The sequence below is a fragment of the Calidris pugnax genome, unplaced genomic scaffold, assembly GCF_001431845.1.
Source record: "Calidris pugnax isolate Ruff unplaced genomic scaffold, ASM143184v1 scaffold360, whole genome shotgun sequence".
NCBI classification, from domain to species: Eukaryota; Metazoa; Chordata; class Aves; order Charadriiformes; family Scolopacidae; genus Calidris; species Calidris pugnax.
Window position 1 is genome coordinate 895,927 of NW_015091129.1, and position 12,192 is coordinate 908,118.

A 12,192-nucleotide genomic window follows, 5' to 3' on the forward strand; every position below is an offset into this window, starting at 1 on the left:
CACTTTCACATGTCCATTTTATTTTGGATGCTCTTTATGGCCTGACAAAGCTGATAGGAAAGTCAAGGTAAGATGGAGTCAGTAAGTTCACTATTTTTTTAAACTTGCTTCACAGTAACCTAAAGCATTTGTATGCAAAGAAGGCAAGAAAAAGGCTGGTGACGTGCCCATCGCAGACCAAAATTAAATCCACTCTCTGCTTTCCCACTGTGTTTTTCTCTCCTCCCACCATTTATCTGGAGAGTTTGTAGGAAAGATAATCTGCTATGCATTTGTATAGTGTCAGCACAGTGGGAAGTGCAAAGGTCTTTTAATGATCAACTGTGTAACGACAAACTTTGCAATCCAGCTTTGAGAATGGCAATGTCAGTGCCCTTGGTGCCAAATTCATTCATCGCTTAACAACCTGATGAAGACAGGTGTCTTCAAGCGGGAATTCAGAGGACACTCATTGTGTTATCCTTGGTTTTATACAGCCCCATGAAGTCTTATCCCAATATTCTCAACAGCAATCCTCTTAGCATGTGTTTTCTTGACATACTTTGACTTAGGTTGTTGGAGCAGAATATGTTTCTGGAAGTGCAGCTCTTTGGGTTAAAAAATTTAATTTTTCTCCACCTTTCATCTTCCTAAGGCTCTTTTCTTTCTTTTTTTTTTTTTTTTGGTAAACATTCCTATCTCAAAATAGCTAGTATGAGATTTTAATTACACTTTTGAAAGAGTCCTATTTTCTCCTCTGCCTCTAGAACGACAGCGCGGTAAAGAGAGCACAGGGAGTTGGGATTTTTTTTTTTTTTTGGTAGACCATCTCCACTGAACAAGGCATTTGGCTGCCTACTTCTGGTATTTCTGGAACCTCAGCTGGCTTCTGTTTTCTACTCCTATACCCTACAAACATGCGGTACAGTGGCCAAGGACCGAGGAGACAGTCTGAGGGATTAATATTGGAGCACTGAGTACAACAAGAGTAGGTGAAACAAAGCAGTAACTGCCGCCTCAAAATAGATGCTTAAAGTTTGTAATATTTTAAAATTTGGTCTGTTCTTTTTGAAAACGTCGAATAAACTTCCCAGCGCTCCAGGCACAGAGCAACAAGTTACGAGATGCTGCAGCTTGTGGCAGAGGAAGCTTACAGAATCACAGAATCACAGAATCTTCTAGGTTGGAAGGGACCTTAAAGATCATTTTGTCCAACTGTCAACCTAACTGACAGAAATAGACACCCACACAACAAACAAGGAGCATCATCACTAAACCATACCTCCCAGCACTACATCAACCCGTCTTTTGAACACCTCCAGGGATGGTGCCTCAACCACCTCCCTGGGCAGCCCATTCCAATGGCTGATAACCCTTTCAGTGAAAAAATTTTTCCTAATATCCAGCCTGAACCTCCCCTGGCGCAACTTGAGGCTGTTTCCTCTCGTCCTGTCACCTGTGACTTGAGAGAAGAGGCCAACACCCACCTCTCTACACCCTCCTTTCAGGGAGTTGTAGAGAGCAATAAGGTCTCCCCTCAGCCTCCTCTTCTCCAGGCTGAATAACCCCAGTTCCCTCAGCCTCTCCTCATAAGACTTATTCTCCGGACTCAACCTTTTGAAGGGGAAGCTTTCGAAAGTGGTTACAGCCTTCAGGTTGGTTCCAAAAGTTGATCGCTGGACACTAGTGACGAGGGACGCCTTGTCCGAAGTGACTGGGACCCCCAAAACCCACCGGGCGTTGCTCCAAGCACACGGCGGAGCACCCATCCCCGCCGAGGGTCGGGGGGGCGTCCGGGTTTGAGGTGGAAGAGGGGGTGTCAACCCCCGCACCCCCCGCCACCTCCCGCCCGGCAGCGCCCGGGGAAGGGGAAGGCGAACGGGGCGGCCCGGCCTGCCGCCCTCCCTCCGCCGAAACCACTCCCCGAAGAGAAAGTCACCAGGGGGTGGGGAAATGGTGACAGCTCTCCAGGAAGCCGCCGCCGGCACCGGGAGACACCGAGGGGCGGCAGCCTGCTGGGTGGCAGCTTCCAGCCGCCTCCGCCACGGCGAAGCCAGCCCCGTCGGAGGCCTCCATGGGCTCCCCGCAGCGCCCGCCGCTCGCCCACGTCTTCAGGGGGACCTTCGTGCACTCCAGCGCCTCTGCGCCCATGGAGATCCTCCACGGACACCTGCTGGGGGTGGACGAGAGCGGGACGGTGAGCGCGGGGGGTGAGGGAAGGGGCGTTGCGGGGGCGGCCGGTGTGGGCGGCCGGGGGAGGCGCGGGACCCCGCCCCGCCGGGGCGGTGGTTCTCCAGAGGTGTCCCGCTCTCACCTGGCCTCCCCCTCTCACCTGGCCTCCCCCTGCCTTGGGGTGAGAATGCCCCTTTTTGGGTCCCGAGTGCCTTTCCGGGGGTGGTGAGGGTGAGGGCCGTCTCCGCCCGTCGGTGGGGAGAAAGTGGAAAATTTTGGCGCTGGGAGTCGTCGGGCGTCTGTCGGAGGGAGCCGCGGAGAAGGGGTTTCGTGCCCGCGGGAGCTGGAGATCACCGGGGTGGTGGGTGACCTCCTCGGCAGGGGTCTGCAGGTAGACGAAATCTGTCCCTGAAGTGTGCTCAGTGTCTCCACAGCAGCAGTGCGCCCGGACCAGGCTTTCTGCCAGATTATCGCGGTTTTCTTTCAGTTTCGCAAGCCGGTTTGTCATTCTCTCAGTAGCAAATAACGATCGTGAGTAATTTCACTGTACCCCCGGTACTCATGCACAGCCTCCTAAGTGAGGCTTATTTTTTTTTTTCTTCTTTTTCTTTTTCTTTTTTCTTTTTTCTTTTTCTTTTTCTTTTTCTTTTTCTTTTTCTTTTTCTTTTTCTTTTTCTTTTTTCTTTTTTCTTTTTTCTTTTTTCTTTTTCTTCTTTTTCTTTTTTTTTCTTGTCACAAGAGAAAAACACGGCATATACCCACAAAGAGTTAGGAAGATATTGACGTTGGGCATGTCAGTGGTACAAGCCAAGTTTCAAACAAGCGTTACACTTACTGATAATGCGAGATCGATTCTGGCAGGAAAGCTGTATCATCCTCTTAACAATATCACAGGTGACACTCATCTGCACAGTGCGTGTTGTGTAGATACAGTGCTATTTTCTTATAAACTCCATAATATATTTAGGTACTTTATCTATCATTAAAAAAAAAAAAAGTCATTTTCTTTTTGCTGCTACATAACAGACTTCAGTGTGTCAGGCTTCAGTAGCCTTTAAAATCTGTGCAAAACACACTTTGAGCCCTTATAGTGTTTATTTTTTCTGTTCATACAGGTCCATGAGGGCCTATTTAAAGACAGCCCTCTTACACTCTTGAGGAGTGTCCTGCAAGGCATAGCAGAGTCTATGAGAGGTACAGGAGGAAAATAAAAATTTGTATAACTATGTATTGGCTGGTGTCAACTAAAAACAATAGAGATGAATAAAAAAAAGTCTTGGTTTGTGTAACTCAGGTGCAGGAGGGAGAAACTCATACCCCATCCTGCTCTCTCTGCTGGTGGTTTCTGGGAAAGGGTCCCTGCTCACCATCCTTAGGAAATCAAGACCTCTAAGTGATTTTCTTGAAAAACAGATGCATTAGTAAGCTATACCTAGGGATCTATGCTCCTCCCTTCTCCTAGTGGACAAGAATTCACTGAATGTTGTTTTCCTTGCATAAACTGGCACATTCCCATGCAGTTGTTCTAAAAAAAAAAAATTTCCAGTAAAACACTGTTGTCCAAAAATAAAATACCCATCAGAATACAGTAACAAGGACTTCAATTTTCTTATCTTTTAAATACAAATTCTTGGCATTTTATTATTCTAGGATCCGATACAAAGAGTTTTAGTACCCTTTAGCCTATTACTCATAATTTAACCTCCTGCAGAACTTCCGCTGGAATCATGGAAGAGTTGGCTTTTCAAGGACATGGTGGTTAAAACATTGCTTACCTTTGTTGTCCAATTTACACCAAAACTGTTTCATTATTACTCCCAAAGAAGTAAGTTTAACTAAATAGGCGTCATTCTTCTGCCTCATGTTGCTGACTCTGTTGTGGAAGGATCTTGCATGGTCTCTGATGGGGTGAACAGATCAGCTTTTGTGAACAGCAGGTCCTGTTCTCCAGAATGAGTCCTTGCCTGTCTCCTGAGGGACAGGAGCATACAACCAGTGTGACAGAAGCACTGTCCAAACCCCCCCACTGCATGTGGAGTTATTTGGCTGCTAAAGCCCACAGATGAAATGTCAGTTCTGTGTGCTTTGCCTGTAGAGGAAAAGGGAGCTTTAGCAAGGAAAATGCTGTTAGGTTTGATGTCCCAAGTTATCTTTAAGTTAGCAAAATAAGGTCTGTGTTTAACTGACTGCTTTGCAGAGCAGTGTGGTGCCAGTCTTGAGGAATGGCAAATAGAAAGAGTAGTATTCCTCAGGGTAAAGAAAATAGTGGTACAAAATGTGACTTAAAATGTTGGTGTAATTAGCTTAGCTGAGTAGAATATTAAGTAAATAGAACAAGTATTAAGCTAAAAGCTCCTGTTGAAGGCATGAAAAGAGCAAGAGTTGTGAAATAAGAATTAATATTATTAAGTGCTGCCAAACATAAATGTTTGATTTTAGCCAGCTGGGATAGGAATTGACATGTGTTAAGCTGTACAAGGAGGAAGGTACCAAGGCACCAACATCCATCTAGAATTCGTTGCTTAGACTTTCTCAGTAGGCTGGGCAGTTAGTTCAGGACCTGTCTGGTAAGTGCTCCTGCCTCTCATCTAGAGGCTCACATTCCGGTTTTGGCAACTAGGCAAACAATTGGCATCATGCCTTTTAACTGCAAAAGTCAGATAATCATTGTGGGAACAAGGAGGGGAGAGAAGCATTTGGGAGGAGAAAGAAGGATGGACTGCTTAATCATGTTCATCTATGAATGTCATAGTCAGAAAAGAAGTAACACAGGCGTTGTTGGATCAAAAAAAGCCCTGAGTTTCTTCAGCCAGTGCCGCTCACTTTCCATTCTTTTGGTAGCAAAGTTATTTGTGCTGTAGCGCTTGGAGGCAGTCAGGGTTTACTGTGTCTGGGTTGATGCATAGTGTAGTGGACCAACTATGCATTGATGGAGGAGCTTTGGGCATCTCTCAGAATAACAAAAGGCCTCAGCCAGGCATTAGAGTAGGGAGGTGTCAGTTTCTCATCTTTGGATCCTTTAGCCTCATCATACGGGTGACACATCAGAACTGATCAAAGTGTCTGGGCACTGGTGTTCACAACCTTTGATCTGCCCTTTTGTGGTACATGTCTCCCAAACTCCTGGTTATCTTCCTTGACTTCTTTCTTTACAAGCTGAAGGTCTTTGTCTTGCCTGTGCACTTCTTTTGACTCTGTAGTGACTCTTCCATAGAGTTTTTTCTTGCTTTTACAGTGTTAAGGTCCAGAACTAATTTAATGGACCAGTGCAGGTGAATGTCCAAGCTTGGGACCTCAAAAACCTTAAACATTCAGTGTTAGAAAGGTGGCCAGAGCAAATGCATCCTGAAGCAACAGGAAACATCTCTTAGGTTACCAAGGAGTTCTGCTGGGAAGTTTGAAAAGAGTATAGATGTCTTGCTGATTCATCCATAGCTGCATTCAAAAATAATTAGAGTCATAGAATCATAGAGTCACAGAATGTGTTTGGTTGGAAGGGACTTTTAAAGGTCATCTAGTCCAACCCCCTTGCGGGTAAGCAGGGACATCTTTAACTAGATCAGATTGACCAGGTAAGATATGAGGTATAGGGTTGATTTCATGTGTCCAGTTCCCTTGAAATATATTTTCTTCATTCTTCCATGATTTAAGTGTTTTATTTATCTACACCCTAACAGTATATAATAGCCACTCCTTTTCCATGGCAACGCCTGTTTCCAGAATTTGCCATCTGGTATTTCATGTTTTTCTCTCTTCCCTTTCCTTTTTTTTTTTTTTTTTCCAGCAGCTCTAACATTACTCATTCTGCACCATTTTGACTTCAGCATCTGAGTGACATTTTCTTTATTGCTCATCAGAAATTTCAGTAGGTCTGTACTCTAAGCCTTCTGCAGATATACAGCTAATTAAGCTGGCTATATTCCTCTTTAGAAGGAGAGAGATGCTGCTTCATGTGCAGTATTAATGGACTGCAATATTCTTGCAGCTTTTGCTAGAGTGGTATTTATTTAGATGGTATGATTTTAATAGATTTTTTTTCTGACTAAAACTTTTAAACATCTGCTCTTTAGACAAAGTAAATGCCGTATGTGCATTTGAAAGACTAGGGAGCCAAAAACTTTTTCTGTAATTTAGCAGCCTTTGCTTATTTTCTCTATAGAAAAACCAGAAAATGCAAAAGTAATGTCATACACATAAAAAAAGGAGTGTGCAAGTGATTGCTAAACAGCGCTCTTTTGGTCCTCTTAATCTTTCTCTTAAGTTCCTTCCTATTGTCTTTTTACAGCTATTTGATCTTGCCTTTGCGTGTTTTTTTAATTGCTACCTGGGAAACTGCTGTCATGAGGGTGATACAGGCCCTCAGTGTGCAGAAGGATGCCGCTAGCAGTAAGATTGCTCCCTTGAACTTAGAGGAACAAGCTCTTATGCCAAGGAAGTTAGAATACCATGAGATGATTTCTGGCAGAACCTGTGTTTCGGCAAGAATTCCTGAAAGCCCTGGATGGCCAGTCTTTGGCCAGTGAAGGCAGCAGTGTCCTCTGCTCTGTCAAGTGTTGCGGAAACCCAGATCCCGTCTGGAGGCTGTAGTGGGCACTGCAGTTCCTGGACTTCCCCACTTTTTGTTTCATAGGGAGTTGTCATGCCTATTATTGTCAGACCAGAGAATTAAAGACCTAAACATTCAGCTGCCAAGAGTCATGTTGTAGATTAAAATACCATACAATTCAAAGATGAACAGAAAGCGTGCTGAAATTCTGACTTGGCAACAGTCACTCAGCAGCAGTAGAATTGATGTCCTCTAGGAGTCAAGTGGGTCTGAGTTAGGGTCCAGATTGTAGTTTTTTTTAAATAAGCAAAGATCTTAGACATGCTTTTAGTCTGTTCTGGAAAATGAAAACATTATCCACATTTTCCCCTCAATTTCTTTCTCTTCCTCAGCACTTAAAAAAAATTTAAAAAAACCAACATTAATGACAAGAGCAGAAAATTAGAAAATGCTTAGCTCAGTGCCAGTCAGTCCTAGGCAAAGCAATTAATTTGACCCCTCTGGTTTTGAACACTGTAATTACATTCCCATCAGGCTCTCACACACCTCCACAATGAACGAAATGACTAACTGTATTGCTAGCATGCTGGTACATTACAGGAATGCCAGTGGACACTGAAGTCTCTGCAGCTCTGCCTGTGTGTTACTTGAGTAAGAATTAATTATTTTCTTACAACTTACAAAAAGGGTGTGGTTATTCACTGGATTGTGAGTAGGTATTTCAAAATCACACTTGATAGTCAGGAAGAGCAAGTATTTCAATGCAAACCTATCACCTTTGCAGTAAGTGTGTAAAATCCGTTTTAAGGTATGCCTCATATTGCCTTCATGTAAAGCATGTAAAAATTACAGGTTTAAAGTATCTAACTATGTTTTCTTTCTTTTAGATTGTGTTTTTGGAAAAAACTGATCAGCAAGAGCAGCTGGCTAAGAAGTGGGGTTTCAAAGCGTCTGACATAAGAGAACTGAGTAACCAGTATGTGCTTTGTTTAGATTAATTTCAGCAAATACAGTTTATGCTCTGAACAAAGTAATGTGATCTCTGTGAATACGTTTTGGCAGGGAACACATTAAACCCAACCTCATGGGCAAAAGTCCCTTTTAGCTCTGTGAGAGCTCTTAACCCAAGAGCTGTCTGCATCCTGGATGGGACTTCGAGGGTTGGAAGGTCTATGTGCTTTTTGCATCCTTGGTTTGGGACTGAAGCCATGGCTGAATTGTGCTGGCAGATTTACATTGTACAGAACAAAATGCCATATTTAGCTTTCATACATGACCTCTTCTGGGTTTACAGAAGTAAATGGCATTCTTTCTTGAGATTACATTTTCTATTCATTTTGTTAGCAGTAGGCTATGCCTAACTAGCTCGAAAATCTACACTTAGTAAATGTAAGTAACACTAACACTGCAGATGAAAAGCTCAGTTGTTTGGGCTTTGACACTCTCCTTAATAAAACATAATAAAATTAGAAGATTTAAATCTTCTAAACACAGGGCCTTGGATTTCTAACCGTATGGCATTTCTTTTTTCTTCAGCCAATGAAATCTTCCACCTTTCTGGTGAAGAGAAATAGTTTTTGGATTTCACCTACTATTCTTTGCATGTAGCAGCACAACTATAAATGACTTTTGGCTTAGAATCTAGAGCTGGAGTGTCATTTTAGTGTTTAGTTGTTAAAAAAATCTGTATGGTTTGTTGGATGGATAATCATACAGAATATATGAGTCATCAGATGTTTTCTTCACTTGAAATAGCCTGAGGAAAATGGAAGGTGCTGGGAATATGGATCAGATTGAGAAAGATCTTTCAGCGTTTCTAGCATGCAAGAAAACAGGAAGAAGGGGAGCTACAAAGAGATGAAATCACTGTTCATTCAGTAGTCAGGGAGAAGGGCAGAGGAGTGAGAGAAATTTTAAACTGTATGGAGTTCCAGCACAAAATAAAATAATTATAGCAACTTCCTGGTAATGTTGATACAGTCATCCCTGTTATTGCAGAAACACGACATGACAAGAAACAGTATTACAGTTCCATTGTAAATATGCCTTTCCTGTGAATATATTGAGCAGAGATTTTCTTCAGCAGTATTTGTGTCTGCATTTGTAGACACAGTTCTTCCATTAAACCTTGAAATTCATTGATCGAATATATACATATAGACACATATACAATGTAGAGGAAAACTGGAATATAGAAAGTTAGAGTCTTCTGACTATAATGTCCTGGCAGCTAGAGGCATTCCAAATATATCCATACTAGGAAGCAAGACTGTGCTTAACCCTTCCCTTTTTCAGGTAGATTCTACAGTCGAATTGTTTTAGTTATTGTTAAGTCAGTTTGGCTTTATTTGTTGGTATTTAGCCTGGGTAAATATTACAGATAACTGGATTCATCATGCTCTTTTTCTCTCAGTTAGCTATGTATAAGGCCGTGTAAAAGTTATTGTTCAACTGCTTCATACCATAACAGGAGTATGGATAGAAGTACAGTAGGAGTTCATAGGCTGATCCTGAAAGGGGAAGGTTAATCTGTAATTGCCATTTGCTCTGGTGGATTTTGCTCAAATATACTGTTTAAAGCAAAACTACTTACTGTAGAAAATTTTTGACATTTTGGACTATTATAATTATCTTTTCTTTCCCTAGTGAATTCTTCATGCCAGGAATGGTTGATACACACATTCATGCCCCTCAGTATTCATTTACTGGCACAAGAGTAGATCTACCTCTTATGCAGTGGTTGACTACCTACACATTCCCAACAGAAGCCAAATACAAAGACAGCGATTTTGCAGAGGAAGTGTACACCAGGGTTGTTGTAAGTACTGCAAATGTCATTTTATTACTGTGAAATATATGCACGTTTTCAGAAGGTCAGCAGAAATAGTGGAGCTTGTTTCAATGTTGTGAAAACCAGATAAAACCAGCAGCATAACCACAGTTCTAATTGCCATCCAAGATTGTCCCCTACCAGTTCCAGTCTTATTCTGGACTTCTGGACTTATCAGTTTTTGCTGATAAGACAGGTCATTTAATCATATGGTTAACAATGAACTTGTTTATCGTCTTTTCTGGTATCTGAGTACAATGGCCAACATTTAAGAGTACTCTCAGAGCCAGGATAGCCAGCAGAAGCTGACAACCTCAATGCAGAAATAACCAAATATGGTAAAAAAAATTCAGAGGATGTTTCCTTTTTCTTCTGCAAATACTGTGAAAGAGAAGAATGCTTCTCAGTGACAACAAGTCTGGGGTGTTTTGGACTAATTAAGGATGATGTTTCTACAGCTGAGGTCCTTGTAGCAGGAATATCTTTCACTGCAGGGGCCTTAGATGAAGTCTGTCAATGGTATTGTGGCACAAAGAGGGAGACTGTGTTTGAGCTAGACTGGTTCTGAGCAATATAAAGGCTTTTGGGTCAAATTCCACTTGATAAGCAATAAGCAGCTAGGTCACATTGCAGAATACTGATTCTGTCCTATAACTGAAATGTATCAATGAAAGGAAAATATGTGGACTTCAGTGTCTTCAACAGATTAAATGATTTGGACAGCGTAAGTTGCCTTGCATTTGTCTAATACTGTGACAACCTGTTGTGAAAATAATAGCATAGTGAATCTGAAATAAATAGTTATACTGTCCTTGCCACTCAAATTTAACAAAAAAAAAAAAACCAAACAAAACTTTCTTCCAACCGCCATAATAAAAATATATAGGAACAGCTTGGTCATAAACTCTAATGACTTACATGCGCCTTCAGCTACTTAAAACATAGAGATGATCTCACCTTCCAGCTGTGTACCTTGACGTACTGTTACTGTCTTCACGAGTTCAGACAGGGTGACTTCTGCACAGCTACAGCACTCACGATGCAGGGTGTTTGGGAAAGAACTGCCAGTGAGAGGTGGAAGTTAGTTGTAGGAGCTCCAGCACAATGGCTAGGCTCTCCCCATGTGTATCAGAGAGGACAAGGTCAGGAAAATGTCTTCACCCCCAAACGCTGCAGAATACCAGTTGCTCTGCAAAGTTTGATGGGGCTGATAATAACCTTCAACTGTTAGAACAGGACTAAACCTACAGGGAGCAGATACTGTTTCATAGGTATCTTCGAACTTTTGGAGTTGTAATGAAAGTATAGTGAATTTTTTCAAATCAGAATTATGTTTCCAACAATCACTTTCTAGACCTGGTAAAAGAAACAAATTAGGTGTAATTTATCAGATTTTAGCTGGAACCTTCTCTGGCCCCTCAAATTTTAGGAAAGTCAATTCTTCATGGTGATGTTTTGGAAACTGAATGTTTTTAGATTTCATTAAACAATGATGTTAAGAAACCACAAGTAGAGAATTCTGGGGTTTAGAAGCTAAGAAAGACAAAGCTAGTTTGTCTCAGTAATGACATTGTTATTTGTGAGACTCATTTTAGGAATCCTTAAAGACATATTTTTAATTATTATCTTTGCTTTTAATATTGTATGGAAAAGACAGAGCTTGGTTTCATGTTTGTCAAATAATTAGCTCTAGCCATTCTCAAAAGTTCCATTGGATGTAGTGCCTTCTATCTCATTAAAAAAAAATAATAAAATTCTCAAATTATATTGTATCCAGAATCCAAAAATGTAATGTAAACTTGTATGTTGGATTGGTAGTCAATATAGTATGCATTAGTCCAAAGATCAAGTGAAGCTGTAAATTTCACTGTGACTTAATGCAACTTTAAATGATTCTTCATTTACTGTTATGTCCTCCAAATGTAGTATGAACAGGTATTAACCACTTTCTCTTTTCAAATGGTACAATTAAATAAATAATTAAATTATACTCTGAGCAGTTGGTCTTGGCTTACTTTTACCTTGAAGTTTGTTACTGTGTACTGAGGGATAACAAAGGGGGTTTTATACATTAAAGCCTGGCTATTTTTCCCAGCCACAACAGGTGGCCAAATGAAAACCACTACTTTTTCCCAAAAGCCTTGCTTTGCTAATGTTAGGTAAACAGTGCTTCACTGTGAAAATTGGAGAGCCTTTCAAAACTAGGAAATGACACATTGCTTGTATAAATTGGTTGCTTGTATTCTAAATACAGTCAGAATTTATTTCTAGTTTGAGTGAAGGAAATATAGACTAGTTTCTATGTGGTTATCCATTGTTAAAATCCTGTATGGATTTAGAAGGGATTTTTTTATGTATTAACACTCAGACTTAAAAAAGCTATTATGAAATTAAAAATCTATATTTTACCTTCCCACTTCACTGCACAATTTCACAATAACTAAATGTTCTCGCAGTTTGAAATCAGACTGCCTGTTCTACATTTTGGCAGCTTGACTATTTTTTTTTCCAGACAGTTGAAACTGATTTCTTTTTATAGAGACGAACTCTAAAGAATGGAACGACTACAGCTTGCTACTTTGCAACAATTTACACAGACACTTCTCTTCTTCTTGCTGAAATTATAGGTAAGATTAACTGAGTTTTGAAGGATGTTGTGCAGATG

General features: G+C 41.2%; 1 protein-coding gene across 1 annotated transcript in view; it reads left to right on the forward strand.

The window, feature by feature from the left end:
• Positions 1-1,918: 1,918 nt before the first annotated feature.
• GDA (guanine deaminase) overlaps positions 1,919-12,192 on the forward strand; it is a 32,156-nt gene continuing 21,882 nt past the window's right edge. The window contains exons 1-4 of the mRNA XM_014958487.1: positions 1,919-2,176; positions 7,585-7,673; positions 9,344-9,515; positions 12,067-12,154. Coding sequence (XP_014813973.1) covers positions 2,054-2,176; positions 7,585-7,673; positions 9,344-9,515; positions 12,067-12,154 — 472 coding nt within the window. The 5' untranslated portion in view covers positions 1,919-2,053. The remainder of the gene's footprint in view (positions 2,177-7,584; positions 7,674-9,343; positions 9,516-12,066; positions 12,155-12,192) is intronic.